The sequence below is a fragment of the Thalassophryne amazonica genome, chromosome 16 (assembly GCF_902500255.1).
Source record: "Thalassophryne amazonica chromosome 16, fThaAma1.1, whole genome shotgun sequence".
NCBI classification, from domain to species: Eukaryota; Metazoa; Chordata; class Actinopteri; order Batrachoidiformes; family Batrachoididae; genus Thalassophryne; species Thalassophryne amazonica.
In genome coordinates, this window is record NC_047118.1 from 11054523 (window position 1) to 11071985 (window position 17463).

Genomic DNA, 17463 nt, shown 5'->3' on the forward strand with positions numbered 1-17463 from the left:
CTTTTCTATCAGTAGCAACAGAGACAGAGAGGTCCCAACAGCTTTTTCTTGACTTTTGATCTTAAATCAGCATTCTGGTAAAAGAGGGTATGTGGTGAAAGAAAGAAAATGCAGCTCATTAACCAGGTGGTTAAAGAAAACTGTGTATGTGCATTATTTACATTTAGTTCAATTATTTTGACCATTGGTTAGGCTCTCACATCTCTCAGTGCACCACTACAGCACCTTTCACACCGGGGGTGCTCCCGGTTGCGCCGTGCATCATTATGACAACGCCGCATGGAAGCAACTCAGTGCTGAGACGATGCAGCTTGGCGCCACAACAGCGCGAGGGTGCAAAGGAGGAAGCAAGTCGGGCACCGAAAAATTAAACCTGTTTAATTTTTTTGGCGTCCTGTGCTCGACGCAGAAAGGAAGTGGTTCCAGCGCAAGTTGGGGCAAAGAGGCGTTACCTGGCATGACTCGAAGCAAATTTATGATTCCTGCTGTGTTCCATTGTTCCCGCAGTATAAATCACACAGGATTGTTTTTATACCGTGTACTTAATGCAGTAAAAACTACACGCTGAAGAAAAAAAAAAATGCAGACTGATTGCCAGAAACATCCAGTAAAATGTCAGGACATCTCTAGTCCACTCATGGACGTTCTTTCACGCGCGCACATGTGAACAATTAAAAGAAAAGTCTGACTGCAGGCATTAGTTCCTTGTTCTCTGATCAAACGCTCACATCCCAGTTAAAAAAAAAGGACAAAAAAGGACATAAGTCCTGAGACAGGACATGTGAACATCAAGTAGAACTCCAGACATCTCCACATTTGCTTGACAGTCCATTCGCGTGCGTGCATCTCACGGTCAAAGGAGGAAAGAAAAGAAAAACAAATTGTCTGCAGGCAGTTCCTTTCTCTGCTCAGACTCTCTCATCACAGTTAAAAAAGGACCTAAGTGTTATGTGTCGGACGCGGGCGGAGAACCGACCCAGCATTTGACAGGACCCAGCATAAAAGAAGCACAGCACGGTTCAAAGGAAAACAAGTTTTAATTAACATAGTGTATTAAGTGATAACCCAAAAGTCAACGGTCTGGCGAGGTGGAAAAACGGCGCGCTCCCAGCAGCGCAAAAGGACCGGAGCCACAGCAATTCTGGACCCAAGGACCCCGCCGACACCCCCCAGGTGGCCACGACAAACCGAGTCTGTGAAAGAAGAAACCGTAAGGTGAGTCCAACACTCTCCACACAGAGAGACAGCTCAAAGGTGCACACAATCAGCAAAACACTTCCTGGCCTAAATGTAAAATCAGCTTCTCTCCCCGCAGGCACGGAACAACTCAGTTCAAAACTCCACTGCAGTAGAAGCTGATTTAGACGATTAGCATAGCATAACAGCTCGATATAACAAGGTGTGAGGGACACCAAATTTACTGACTTTACTTCATGAAAGTCACAAAAACCAAAATACCTCAGGAAGTGTGAAGAAGAGCGTGAGACCTCACCCAATCCTCTTTCACAGACCGTGGCGTCAAACCTGGAGCGGTCTCTGCGTCCGTAGTGGTGAGATTGTTCTCCCAACGTCGATCTCACACGTCTGGTCACAAAGTCGAGTCTCTGGCAAATACACACTGTGTATTCCAGGTTTAAATGCAACATGCCCTGATCAAGACAGATGCACCACAGCTGTGAGTCCTGATGAACTGCACGTGATAACAAACCACAGGTGATCAGGGTGAGGTCCTCAAACTCAGCCCCAAACGCATACCACCTGGTGGGAGAAACAGAAAACAAAAACAAAGCCAGCCAAACACCCCAGCCCACAACACTAAGTCCAGGACATGTCAACATCAAGTAGAACTCCAGACAGCTCCACATTTGCTTGACAGTCCATTCGTGCGCGTGCATCTCGCGGTCAAAGGAGGAAAGAAAAGAAAAACAAATTGTCTGCAGGCAGTTAGTTCCTTTCTCTGCTCAGACTCTCTCATCCACAGTTAAAAAAGGACCTAAGTCCAGGACATGTCAACATCAAGTAGAACTCCAGACATCTCCACAGTTGCTTAAGGATGGTCCATGCGCGCATCTCACGGTCAAGGGAGGAAAGATAAACTATAACAGAACTCAGAGCGCAGCCCTGCAGCTCAGCACAACAACAAGTAGAAGAAAAGTCAGAGTGCACAGTCTGTCTACAGCCAAACCTGCAGCCTCTGCTCCCTGCTGCGTGCACCTGACGCAGAAATTCCTGCGTCGTCATGATGCCACAGGGAGCAACTGGGAGCAGCCCCGGTGTGAAAGGGGCTTAACATGGCACCAAAATGAGACACCACAATAGGAGTTCTAATCTGCTCTGGCAGATACCAGTGACACACTGGAACCAGGTTTCATGCCAAACTCGACAAGCAGTCCATGGACTATATTTTTTCTCAATACTCACCAGTCCTGGCTCTCAATCCAGTGGGCAAGGAACTGTCGTAGCTCCATAGGGAAGCTGTCGCTGTACAGATGGTAAAGTTGCTCCAGATACCTGGTCTCCAGCTGCTGTAACTGGTCCCACTGGGCCATCTTGACTCAGTCTTCCACAAACTTAACAAAAAAGGAGAGCAATAACAAGAACAGTGAGTACTGTCCAACTTGAGCAAAAATAACTACCACTCCCCTGTGTTTATTAAAAGCCCAAATCAGAAAATGTTGGAATAACAAGGAAAATGATAAAACAAGCGAAGATGAAGTTATCCTTACATTAATTTAGACTTCTATTTCATTGCGGACAGAATGAACCCAAAATACTTCATGGTTTGTGTGGTCAATTCAGTAATTTCATTTGCGAATACGCATCTATTTCTGCATTTCAGGCCTGCAACATATTGCCCCCCAAAATTGGGAGGCTAAAGAATTAAACACCTTGCCATAGGGAAGGAAATCTGTAGGCATCTCATGATTCAGTCAAGATTCAAAGGGCTGCAGTGCACTTTTACAATGATTATCAATGCATCATTTTTTTAAATACAGGATTGGTGTTAAATGTGTCAGGTGTTACTTTGTCCTATTCTTCCTGCAATCATGTCTTAAGGTGTGCAACAATGAGGAGTGATCAGTGCATTTTTTTAGGGAAAAAAAAAAAGAAAGAAAAGAATATGCACACATTCTGTATTAGGGATTGGTCAGGATGGCAGGCAGGCCAGTCCAGTATACGTATCCACTTCCTCTGAAGCAATGCCTTTGGAAAGCGTGCAGAATGTGGTTTTACAATGAGTTACTGCAAAAAAAAAATTGCATGGACAATCCTAGAAAATGTGTTCTTAAAGGCAGCACACGTTGCTCTAAAATCTCAAAGTACTTTTCTGTATCAATACTACCATCACGGAAGTGTAAGTTACCTTTGCCAATGGCACAGCCCCATCCCATGACATATCCTGGCCTTTGGACTTGTTGCTGATAACAATCTGGACGGTCCGTTTTGCCTTTAGTTTGGAGCACATGGTATCCATTTCTTTCAAGAAAGAATCTGGAATACTAATTCGTCTGACTACATTTCACATTTTCACTATGTGATGGTTCAACCCAGATGAATGCCGATGCTATGAGCCAAACATTAACATAAGGCTCACCCCACCCCCATACAACTTTAAGTGACATTTGTGAATGTAACTCTGTATTGTAGTACTCGACACAGATTTCTGAATTCAGTCTTTAGCCAGCTGGTTATATCAGCTATTGATGAATGACAGTTCCTGATGCAGTGCCATCTCACACATCTCATGAGTGTTCAACTTAGACTTGTGCCTTGCCCTTTGCTTTACACACTGAAATTCTTCCAGAGTCTTTGAATCATTTGATGATATCATTCAATGTAGAGGCAGCATGGTGGCTTGGTGGTTAGCACTGTTGCCTCACAGCAAAAAGGTTGTGGGATCAATTCCCACATGGGACCTTTCTGTGTGGAGTTTGCATGTTCCCCTGTGTTTGTGTGATTTCCCTCCGAGTGCCCCAACTTCCTCCCACAACCAAAGACATGTGGGTTAGGTGAAATGGAAACTTTAAATTGTCCGTAGGTGTGTGTGCGGGTGTAAATGTGTTTATCGGTCTATACGAGGTCTGTTAGAAAAGTATCCGGCCTTTTTATTTTTTGCAAAAACCTGATGGATTTGAATCACATGTGCTTGCATGAGCCAACCTTGAACCTTCGTGTGTATGCTGTGACATGCTAACCTCTTCCACAATTTCTTGGATAGTCACACAACTGAAAAGCCACCGAAAGCCGTCTGAATCTTCCGAATGGTGGAAGAGGTGGGCATCATTTTTTCGGAGTCCAGCATGTCCTGTGAGACTTCAACACGGAGGTGCTTTTGCTCCGCCATCAGCAGCTTTGTGCCGAAGCCTTCGGCACGAATTTCACCGCCACTCTTTTCATGCCCAAATCTTCCGTCACAGTGGAATGTGCCGAAAAAGTGCTGATGTCCACCTCTTCCGCAATTTCTCAGACAGTCACACGACGGTCCTGCATCACCACAGCGTTCACTTTGGAAATGATCTGGTCATTTTGGCATGTTGATGGCCGACCGGACCGTGGCTCTCTCTCCACCGTTGTGCAGACGTATTTAAACCGGTTGTACCGCTCCTTAATCTGTGTGATGCCCATAGGATCGTCACCGAAAGCCGTCTGAATCTTCCGAATGGTTTCCACCTGGCTGTTGCCCAGTTTCTGGCAAAATTTGATGCAGTAGCGCTGCTCCAGTCGTTCCGCCATTTTCCTTGCGATAAAAATCCGACAAGAGCACAACACATGTCCTCACACAAAGGCTGCTTGCCAGCAAATGACGCAATCGACAGGCGTGAAAAAATTCACGCATGCGCACGAAGGTTCAAGGTTAGTTCATGCAAGCACACATGATTCAAATGCATCAGGTTTTTGCAAAAAATAAAAAGGTCGGATACTTTTCTAACAGACCTCGTATGCGGTTCTCCGACAGACTGGCACCCTGTCCAGGATGTACCTTGTCTTACGCTCTATGACTGGAATAGGCTCCAGCCACTGCCCCCCCCCCCCCACCCCCTCCATGACCCTTAATTGGAGTAAGTGGATATAGGGAATGCATTGATGGACTCAGTGTAGTGGGAAAAATATGCAAATCCCTTCCATTCCTTCTTGGAGGAACACTGATTTTAACATACATACACATCTTTCCTCCTCAAAAACTCAGCTTTTTGTTGACACTGCTTTTGTTCCATGTCATGATTACAATTACATATTGATATCACCTGTTTATTTTTAACCTCATTACTAGCAATAAATTGCATTGTCCCAACTTTGTTCGGAATATGTTTCAGGCCTTAAATATAAGAAAGGATATATATATTAACAATGAAATGGAGTTGACCCCACAAAACAAGAGCTATTCTCTCTACAATGAAGCAGAACTCAAAGTAAATGTAAGGATCACTGTGCTTTTGTTTTTTTTTTTTTTTTTTAATTTACCACACCATCCCAACACTTTCTTGTTTGGGGTTGGAGAACAACACTGACACTGGTCAAAGAAAATAAGCTGAACGGCAGGTTTTCCCTCCTTCAGAAGCTGAGAAAGGTAAAATGATGACAGGCCACTGCAAGGCCTACTCAGCACAGTCATTTCCTGTTCAGTGAAACACTATGCCTTCACCAACAATATAGCCCAACATAAATGTGTCTTACCTCATGTTTATCCTCAGCTGGGGAATAATAACAACAGGGAATAACAACAACATAATAATAATAATAATAATAATAATAATAATAATAATAATAATATCGACTGGAGTTTTTGATTGGAAACCAGTGAAGCTCCCTGCTCACAATACCAATATGTTGTTTTATTTTTTAGTCTTGGGAGCACAATGGAACTTTAATAATATGCTGAAATCTCACCTTATCCCTGGGGTTAGACTATTCTGTGGCGGTCTCTAGATTGTCCTCTAACAATAGCCCGACAGTAAGGACAACCAAAAAAAAAAAAAAAAATCACCCACTGAACACCCATATCATATGATCCAATCAAACTGTTTAAATGAAGTCTTTATGACTTTTTTTAAACAGCTTCTACATAACCCTTTGATAATGTAATATTCCATTAATGTCAAATCTTGAATTACACAATTCACAATTGCACTCCGTCTTGGATGGAATAAAAGAAGCTTCCATGGCTGTGACACGATCAAACATGAAACTAGACTGTGCTTTAAAACATGTACCAAAGATAATGCTGACAACGGTGTTAAGAGCGCAATTTACCACATGCATGATGCCAAATGGTTGCCTACCTAGAGAAATATTTACTAACTTATCTGAAATTGAAACTGGAATAAAGCTACAGTAAAACTTGTCTAAACAGTCATCGTATAAACTGGATATTCGCACTGACTGGACAAAAGCAAAGTTCCAAAGCTTCTGTATCGTTTTTCCATGTAATAACAAATCATCTCACCCCACTGTAATGTATTCCATTAAAAACCCCCTCGCAGTCTGGATGTGCCCAATAACAGAAGTACTAAATGAAGTTGGAACTGACACTTGCCGATTCGAGGAAAGTGGGTACTGTATTTCCATGATTAAATCAGTGAAATCACCTGCTGGAGTCAGGGGCTGCCAAAGAAAACCTGCACCCTCTTGGCCCTTTCTGGAACGGAACACTTTGGACACCACTGCTGCTCTACAGAATCAGCATCTGTAGTAATTTTTGCGTACATGTAGAGGACTCACTGGCAAGACAGGCAGAACTCGTAGCGCCCAAAGTTGTGAAAAAACCATGGAACTTTTTTCAGTTTAATGTGAGAAGGGCACAAGGCGCATGCCCTTCCCAATATTGAATTGAATTTATTTACTTGGCACACAAACTCAACAATAACAAAAAAAACTGATACACAAGACAATTCCACAGTGACGTGACCAAAAATATACTGTGCATCTGAAAAGTATTCACACCGCTTCACCTTTTTGACATTTTGTTATGTTACAGCCTTATTCCAAAATGACAACATGACAAAAAGTTTTAGAAATTTTCACAAATTTATTAAAAATAAAAAAAGAAATCACATGTACATAAGTATTCACACCCTTTGATTAATACTTTTTTGATGCACCTTTGCAGAAATTACAGTCTCAAGTTTTCTTGAATAAGATGCCACAAGCTTGGCCACACCTGTCTTTGGGCATTTTGCAGCACCTCTATCAGGTTGGATGGGGAGCGTCAGTGCACAGCCATTTTCAGATTGCTCCAGAGATGTTCAATCAGATTCAGCTCTGAACTCTGGCTGGGCCACTCAAGGACATTCACAATGTTGTCCTGAAGCCACATAAGGCCATTGTCCTGCTGAAAGATGAACTGTCACCCCCAGTATGAGGTCAAGAGCGCTCTGGAGCAGGTTTTCATCCAGGATGTCTCTGTACATTGCTGCATTCATCTTTCCCTCAATCCTGCTAGTCTCCCAGTTCCTGCTGCTGAAAACATCCCTACAGCATGATGCTGCCACCACCATGCTTCACTGTAGGGATGGGCCTGGTTTCCTCCAAACATGACAACTGGCATCACACCAAGAGTTCATCTTTGTCTCATCAGACCAGAGAATTTGTTTCTCATGGTCTGAAAGTCCTTCAGGTGCTTTTTGACAAAACTCCAGGCGTGGCCTGCCATGTGCCTTTTACTAAGGAGTAGCTTCTATATGGCCAGTCTCCATACAGGCCTGATTGGTGGTATGCTGCAGAGATGGTTGTCCTTCTGGAAGGTTCTCCTCTCTCTACAGAGGAATGCTGGAGCTCTGACAGAGGGACCATCAGGTTCTTGGTCACCTCTGTGACTAAGACCTTTTTCTCCCGATCACTCAGTTTAGACGGGCGGCCAGCTCTAGAAAGAGTCCTGGTGGATCAGAACTTCTTCAATTTACAGGTAATGGAGGCCACTGTCTCATTGGGACCTTCAAGCAGCAGAAATGTTTCTGTACCCTTCCCCACATTTGTGCCTTGAAACATCCTGTCTCTGAGGTTTACAGAAAATTCCTTTGACTTCATGCTTGGTTTGTGCTCTGACTTGCACTGCCAACTGTGGGACCTTATATGTAGACAGGTGGGTGTCTTTCCAAATCATGCCCAATCAACTGAATCTACCTCAGGTGGACTCCAATTAAGCTGTTGAAATATCTCAAGGATGATCAGTGGAAACAAGATGCACCTGAGTTCAATTTTTGAGCTCATGAGAAAGGCTGTGAATACTTACGTACAGGTGATTTCTTTCTTTCTTTAATTTTCAATAAATTTGCAAAAAATCTAAAAGTTTTTTCCACAGTGTCATTATGGAGTATTGTGTGTACAATTTTTGAGGGAAAAAAAAAAATTATTCCATCCATTTCGGAATAAGGCTTTAACATAAAACAGATCGAAAAGTGAAGCGCTTGTGAACTTTCCAGATGCACTGTTATTCAAAACTAAAAAAAAAAAACAAAAAAACAAAGATGGCCTGATTTTCTTTTTTAGCATCTGCTGTCTAATTGCATTAAAAGCTGTCAGATGTAATAACTTAGTGAGCCATCGTGCCTGGATCCACGTCCCCTGCAGCACTAAAAGCCTTGCAGACTTTATGAATATTGTGAACAACCAGCATGAGAACAGTCCATTGTGCTGGACTGAATTACACTGCATGTGTGAAACTATGATGCACTCATTATGTCGAACAGCTTATCTAGATCACCAGGAAATGAAAGATTTGAGAAGTATCAAACACACAATGTCAGTGACCCAAAGAACGTGTACGTTTTCAGTTAGAACAATCGTTCTCACACCACACAGGGCTAAGCATGTCAGGCAGCACACAAGACAAATCCACCCACAGATGTCTTTTCAGAAGAGCCAACTTGCTCTTTCAAAGACAATGTCTTAGAATATCTAACAAAGAAGTCTGTCTGCGAAATGAGTCATTATTCATGTGCAGACACTTATTTTCTTCATCGTCTATTTAAGGTTCCTACTTGTACCTGCTCCTGTTGTTGAATTCTGATGCCATTTGCATCAATAATAGTTCACCCCCCCAAAAAAACAAACAACTCACTGCCTTCTTAAGCAATGAAATTCAGCAATACAGTGCAGCCCATGAGACACATCCATTCTCTCCCTCTTATAATTAGGATATACTTAGCTGTTTTGCATCATAGCCTGCATCTTGCTTCTATTAGACATATGCCCAACGGGGAGGATTCAGTCTCATCTAACAAATTCTTGGGGAGTGTCAGAGTATATGGATCTTCTACTCGCAAGCATATTTGCATAATAACTGCTTATTGTTAAACTGATGTTCACAAGGATTTGTCTCATAATTTCTGTTATGATCTCTGCTCGAGATTCCGATTTGGTGTTTGCCCTAATGTCTCTCTTGGCTCATCTATTTTTGGACTGCATTTAAAAAATGTGACATCATTCTGAATGGATGCTGTGAATTGAAAACCCACACTTTAAAGGGACCAGGTGTGGGAGGGCTGGAGGTTTGGACCAAACCCATGACTAAACATGCACCAACGTTGTGTTACATGGTGCTACATGGATCACATGTGGTTTGATGTGGATCATATGCGGTGACAGTCATTCGAGGTTGGTCGTGGCTCACTAGAGACTGATACCTGGCACATGTGAGGTACATAGAGGCGCCTTAGTAGCTGATACATGATAGCTTAAAACGTGGATCATTCTTTGAATAATCGCTGACACACCCATGCGTGGCTCATTATTCATGGCTTATTATTCGGTGGGACTGAAGCTTTACATACAGAAGGTTGGCTGTTAGGAATAGGTGGTTTAAACGCCAGACGACAAACGATCTAAAGCCGCCCAACAGCAGGGAGTTTGTTGCTTGTTCATGATAACATAACTCAAATCCAAAGTGAGAACCATGAAGCTTTATTTGGAAAAATGGCTGAGTCCAGAACACATGGAGGAGGAGCTCATGAAAAAGATCAGCACAGTGTCCAATATGGACACAGTTTGGATTTAAGGAGTAGAAAAATATAATATACCTGGGAACACTGAATGCAAAGACAAGAAATAAGAGCAACCTCTTCTTCAGTTTCAATTCAATTTATTTCAATATATAGGTTTATAAAGAAAAGCTCCCTCTTATGGTATTGAGGAAGAAACCTCAAGAAGACCAGACAAAGAGGTGTTTAGGCCATTCTGACAATTACAAGGTTCAGGGATGAAAGTGGTGAATTCTAGAAGCTCTGAAATGCAACTTAGGGCTATTCCAGACAATAAAATTGCAGTGAGTGCAGCATCCAGTTTGGTGAGAAAAAACTAACTTTCCTAATTCAAAATCACTTCTCTAGTAGTACTCTGTCATACTAGGATGCAGAGGCTTTCTAGCTTGGCAGATAGTTTGGAGGAAATGCTGGAGGAAATCACTGAATAAATGAACAAACTGAAAATATGGTTTTAACGAAACAAATTGTCATTAAACTTAAAACAAAACTAATGTTATTTGTGAACTGCAGAATGAATGAGCAAGTACAAATACAGATAGATGGGGTGTCAACTGAAAGGGTTAATGAAAATCAGTTGGAAACCAAACCAAATTATCAAGAAGCATTTCAGTGTTAAAAAAGCAAAACATGTTCTGGATCACAAATCACTCTGGACTAGGGCTGAAACTCAGGCTGATTAGTCGAGTAATTCAAATAATTCAATTACAAAAATGTTCGAGGCAAAGTCTGTGCCTCGAAGCTTCATTTAACGATGTAGGACATATGCCAGGCCTGTGTGTGGCACTGTAATGTCCCCAGAAAAACAAACAGAAGCTGAGCAAGCGCTAATCAAATTAGCACAAAAGCTACAGCTTTCCAACGCGACAGAGTGAAATAAAGCCTTTTAGGAAAAAGACGGTCTATGCTGATCATTTGAAATAGCTTACTGTGCATTTAAAATGAAGCAGTGTGTTTGTGTGTGAAATAAGTCTGGAGTCCGGACTTATTTCTTTTGTTATGTTTCAAAGTAACCTTCAAATAAATAGTTCAACAGTAAACATCCAGGAGTCACCAGGTAAGTTTGAGATGTTTACTGTGAGGATCACTGTGAAACTACAATATATAAATAAAATAAATGAAAAAATATTATAATTTGTAATGCACTCGACTCTTTTACGTCAACAAACACCGAGTCATTAATGATTATACCAGTGGTTTTCAAACTGTGATTCCCCAGAGTTCTTCGGGGCCAGAAGGCGCCAGAGGATAGGGATAGGTATCATGAACCGGTTCTTTTCAAGAACCATGAACCGGTTCTTTTCGAGAATCATTAAGAAATGATTCAATCCACCGACATCAATAGCCTTTTTGCTTAACGAGTCCCTTATCGGTCCTTCAGAGCAGCCGTTGTTTTTGAGGGTGTTTTATCGGGAAAATTATTGTTTCTTTACACTGATTGCAGACCCGCTGCAGGGTCTGCAATCAACTGCTTCTGTAACGGCTCCGCTTTGAAGCTTGAAACGACGAAGGAGTGCTCCGATCCGCTGCTTTGTTGGTTCACTGCTTCGCTGCTTTTCAGAAGCGACAAGTCCACTTCTTAACCCCTCTGAAAGCCATTTAAAGATGTCAATCATGAGTCACCGTTGTCACTTTTCAGTCTGTACATGAAGTTCATGCACAGCATCACGGACTACATCATCACAATCGTTTTTGAATGATCTGACTGTTTTTGGAAGTTGACAGAACAATTTTGGACTCCCATTTAAAGTTTGTGTTGGACTGTTTGGAACCTGTTGACGTCAAAGGACCAGTGATGCACACCAAAATGTAAGTCCATTTTTTGTTGTTTATAAATTAATAAATATCAAATGGCAAGATCTATTTTAGCCGTTATATAAAGCATATAATGAATGTTTTTTCATTCAATCGCTGTTTCACAGTTGTGAATCTTGCTCCATCTCATGGTCTGTGACTCACGCGAGAGGTCGGTTTCAGCAGAGTTCTGGTTTAGGGCACAATGTAAACACACCTCGGCACCATCTGCACCATCCACATCCTCGCTAGCCATTGTGTGCATGGCTTTGAAATGCCGCACCTTTGCTGCTGCAACAGTGCATTCTGGGAAGCGCAGGGGAGTTATGGGAAATGTTAAAGGACTGAATGTTTCATTCGGTGAAAGATGGAGCATACCATTCAACAAAGCGAACATTGCATCTTTAACCAAATGAAATATTCGTTCCATTGAACTCATAACATTCATTATTTGTATAATATATCCTCAACACTGCTACAAATTATACCACAATATGAATTTTAGACTATACTACCATCAAGCCCTATATGGAGTGACTGAACAGGACTTTCTAGATCTAATTTTGGCATGACAATGATTATTAGCATAACAACTGAATTTAGGATTTCAAATAGATGTGGGATGAGCCAACTGTTATCTCATGTTTGAGCAGTTGGGAGCTTACATTGAAATATATGCAAGGATATATTGGAACTTTTGAACTTGGGATGTCACTTAGCTACATGAAAGGCATCTTGAGGAAAGATTGGAGGTGCATATGGGTTGGTGTGAAACTCTCCTGCCTCAATGACTGACTCACATTCACTGGGATACAAATCTACACCCTTTTCAAGTATTCTATCATTGTGAACACTGGACTACATATGGTTACAACATTTCTGTCACTGCATGTTCTGATAATCTTGTGTTGTACTTTTTGTTGTCTTCTTAGAATGGCCATAGCAGATGGTTATCCGAGTCTGGTCTGCTTAAGGTTTCTCCCTATAACCAAAAAACTCAGAAAGATTTTCCTTACCACTGTTACCAATGTGCTTGCTCATGGGGTCACTAAACCCTTGACTCTAGACCTTTCTTGTATATAACACTTTGATGTAATTATATTATGATTTGTAGGGATGGGTATCGAGAACCGGTTCCTTTTGGGTATCGTTAAGAAATGATTCGATCCACCGACATCAATAAGCTTTGTGCTTAACGATTCTGTTATTGGTCCTACAGAGTGGCCGTTGTTTTTGGCGGGTGTTTGTCAGGAAAATGATCATTTCTCTACATTGATTACAGACCCTGCAGCGGGTCCTTAATCAACTTACAGCAGCGCAGCTTTACTTGAACCTTGAACCAATTGAAGCGTGGTTCGCAGATTGAAGCAATGCTTCGGTCGATTGCTTCGTTTATTTATTTCTTTCGCTTAATTTTCCCCCGCTAAAACCCTAAGAGCATACGTCTGTGAGTATTATTTACCTTTTCTATGTTAAACGACCTGTTATGGTCTTCTGAAACAGTTGATACATGTATTTTATAACTTAAAAACGGGAGTGATGCTAACGCGTTAGCATGTCTATGGCATTTTCCAATGTTAAAAGTTAGCATTTAGCAATTGCAGCCGTCATCACGTTCAGGTGCATTGTTTTCAAATTGTAATATTCCTTAAATTTATTTTTGCTTATATATTAATAATCTAATGATTATTATATACAATTTTAGAGAAAGAGACAAAAACAACCTGAATAGAAACACAACAGAAAATATATAATAGCAACTAACATAAATAAATAAATACATACAGAAATAAATGTTTCCTGTGAACACCTAGTGACTCTCACACCTCCATTTCATCCCTGTCTATTTAAGTTTGATCTCCTCTAGAACTATCTGCCAAACTAGAAACTGCTGCATCCTAGTTGTTGTTGTGTTGGCAGTTTCCTCGCTTGCGAGGATAGTGGGAAGGCCTTTTTTTTTTTTTTTTAAGTTTATTTTCTACAAGCCTTCTGGTGGCTGAAAAGTCTGATGCGGGATGCACAAGACCTGTTACACTTGGGGCAAATGAACACTTGAGTAGGCTGGGCTTGTGCTGCTGCCCGCTCTTTCTGTCTTTGATGCTTCTGGCGTGAGGCCTCACTTCTTTCTGCCTCAAACTTCAGGTTGGCGGATTTGATGCTGGAACGCCAGCCAGGTCTATCTGTAGCTAGATGCTGCCATGACTGATGCTGAATGCCTGCAAGGCATCATCATCATCATCATCATCAAGACATCAAAATGCCTGCATCCTAGTAAGAGCAGAATACTACTGGAATGAATTTGAATAAGGAAAGATGTATTTTTTTTTTCCTCACCTAAATGGATTCAGCACTCACTCCAGTTCATTGTCTGGAATAGTCCCAGATTGCATTTCAGAGCTTCTAGAATTCAAACATTTTCATGCAGGTGGTGTTGGGGGGTAATTTTGGGTTTCAGCTTTTTTTGTTTTTCACCACTTTCATCCCTGAATATGAGTTGTGATTCACTTTTGTGCGGATTAAAGTTACTAACAGGGACTCCTGTCTTGTTGCGAGAAAGAAACGCGAATCATCCTCTGTTCTGTTCACACAGCTCCAAAACGTTGCGCGGCTCTCTGACAAGTCAAGATAGAATGATAGAATTCAGTCTGAATTAATAACTTCAAAGCGAAATGCCGTTTGTTTATTTTTATTTATGTCCCGAGATCAAGGATATAGTGACTAATTTCATATTTATTTACTTTAAGACTCAAGGAAATACATAGAAAACCTGTAAAGCCTACTTTAGTACAAAATTCATGAGGTATCGATAAGGGAATCGATAAGGAATCGGATCGAATAATGGCATCGATATCGATAAAACCTTATCAATTACCATCCCTAATGATTTGGCACTGTAAAAATAAAGTGAAGAGACTCCTTAAATTTCATCACCTGGCAACCTATCACTTTTCCTACAACTGCCTTCAGTACCTTTTACGTAAGGACAGTTCAATTTAGAAACCCAACACATCATCTGAGATGACAGGATCCAGACTGCACAAGTTAGTTTTTTAAACACAGTAGTTTAATATGTATTTGTGAGTTATTTATTCTGTTTCTGTTTCTAAATAATAATTACAATAGTTCAGGCAATCATTGTGCACACAAAGTGATTTTCAAGTATACTTTCTGTCATATAGCTTATAGTTAGGGCGGATCAGGTGACCCTGAAACCTCCCTTAGTTATGCTGCTATAGACTTAGACTGCTGGGGGGTTCCCATGATGCACTGTTTCTTTCTCTTTTTGCTCTGTATGCACCACTCTGCATTTAATCAGTAGTGATCGATCTCTGCTCCCCTCCACAGCATGTCTTTTTTCCTGGTTCTCTCCCTCAGCCCCAACCAGTCCCAGCAGAAGACTGCCCCTCCCTGAGCCTGGTTCTGCTGGAGGTTTCTTCCTGTTAAAAGGGAGTTTTTCCTTCCCACTGTAGCCAAGTGCTTGCTCACAGGGGGGTCGTTTTGACCGTTGGGGTTTTACATAATTATTGTATGGCCTTGCCTTACAATATAAAGCGCCTTGGGGCAACTGTTTGTTGTGATTTGGCGCTATATAAAAAAAAATTGATTGATTGATTGATTGATTGATATAGCTTAGAAATTAACTTTATGTATACTATAACCATGGGAGCTGTTTTAGAGGTAAGTGGTGGTTAGATTGGGATTTCCCGAAAGGCCTTGGTCAGGAATGACTGATGAAATTATTTAATCAGTCAACAGTTATTTTGGTAGCTGACAATCATTCATGTCATTTGTCAGACAGAAATGCCATTCATATCGTGTTGTTCTAGATGTAGGTACATGAATAAGTTAGTCATCAAATGACAGAACAAATCATTTTGGTAATAAATGAATTATTTTCAGTCATTACTGAAATGAATAATGCCAAATTGTATTCCCCATTTGTTTTATGCAAGATAAACTTTTACAACAAGGACACAAAGGTTGAAGGTGGTTTTAAGCCCCCCCCCAAAGTGTTCTGAGCTGATTTTAAGTCAGATGTTGTACAGCATCCAATAAGATGTACAGGAGGCAACTGACCAATTTCAAGCTCAAAACTTCACAGCGTGACATTGATAGTTTACAGAACAATGGATGCTGTACTAATAACAATGTGTGGTTCACGTACAGTACCCTATCAATAGCACCAGCCTACTTTATTTTGCATGGCTTTTAAACCATTATAATCCAATGGAAAAAATGACTTGTCCTATTGTGACCTAATTAGAGATCCTCTGGATTCAAACTACTCTATACATGAAAAAGCTTTATATGTCTTTTAAACAGATTTAAGCTGGTTTTCAACTGAATTTAGTTTGAAACAGGCCAGTTTGTGATTAGCTGTTTTTTTTAATCGCAATTTTATTTATTCATTGGTCATTCTCATTCATTTGCAGGACCATATGCTGATTTATATAAATATGTCAACAAAACGGATAATTTAAAGATGTTGGTGTGAGCTCTGGCGAAGTGCAGTCGACACTTTTCATCAACTATGAGATTTTTAAAGATCAAATACCAGACCAGAAGAAGAAGAGATTATCAGAAAATGGTTCATCTGTATGGGTTAGACAGAGAATATTAAAACCACAACTTCTTGAGGCTTCCAGTGAACACGACTCATGTGTCACTAACACTCAGGTACAAAAGGGATTCCTTATATAATTTCCAGGCAGGGGTGGCGAGCATTTCCTTGTAGAAACAAAGAAGCAGAAGCCACCACCAAGCGTCCATATTTATGAGTATTATAAAATCAGCTGGGAACAAATGTATTCTCATGCATGTTTCAGCAATGTCACGTGACACTGATTACTTTAAGTCATTCCTACCTCCAACTTGTAGGTTGCATCAGTAACTACACTGCTATAAAGGCTACTATTTTGAACAATGCGGCTAACTAATGTATATTTTATGAACATTTTTGGACCTTTTGATAAATCAAAGCTGTGATATAACCAATTCCAGGTCAGACGTCAGACATGCAGCAGGATGGAAATGGGCGTGACAACCCGAAGGCACAGCAATGACCCCAATTTAACACTTAACTCATATTGAGCGGCCAAGTCCTTTTCAAACCACACTTCTCATGTGTTTCTCACAGATATAAAATGATATGAAACCTCTTCAGGTGGAAGACAATGAAGACGCAGTGAAGCATAAACCAGGAAAACTTATGTAACACTGAGGGGACGGACACACACACACACACACACACACACACACACACACACACACACACACACACACACACCACACACACACACCACACACACACACACACACCACACACACACACACACACACACACACACACAATGGCTCCCACAGCACACAACGTACTGCTCCTTTACCACAACAAAACTAACATATACCACCATACGTCTGACGGATTTTACGTTTTTAAGTGAAGGTAAAGGCATATAAAGTTATTTTAATAAACACGCGTGGCTTACCTGACTCGTAGACGCTCACTTGGAAAGTTTCAGCAACACAACACTGTCAGTGAGAACTTTTTCCAAAATATTAAATACTCCAAACAGCCGGCAAGGGAGTTGGGAAACCGAAAAAAACAAAAACCCCACACACACACCAAATGTCGCTTTTATTGCCAAGAACACGGGAAACACTCCTCCAACATACACGATCGTTTTCTTTC

At 41.1% G+C, this 17463-nt stretch overlaps 1 protein-coding gene across 2 annotated transcripts in view; it reads right to left on the reverse strand.

The window, feature by feature from the left end:
- stat3 (signal transducer and activator of transcription 3 (acute-phase response factor)) overlaps positions 1-17463 on the reverse strand; it is a 41180-nt gene extending 23717 nt beyond the window's left edge. Inside the window, exons 1-2 of one of the 2 annotated variants that reach the window (XM_034190507.1) lie at positions 17261-17463; positions 2422-2571 (exon numbers count right to left, since the gene is read on the reverse strand). In XM_034190507.1, coding sequence (XP_034046398.1) covers positions 2422-2549 — 128 coding nt within the window. In that variant the 5' untranslated portion in view covers positions 2550-2571; positions 17261-17463. The remainder of the gene's footprint in view (positions 1-2421; positions 2572-17260) is intronic. The other variant, XM_034190506.1, reaches the window with a different exon arrangement.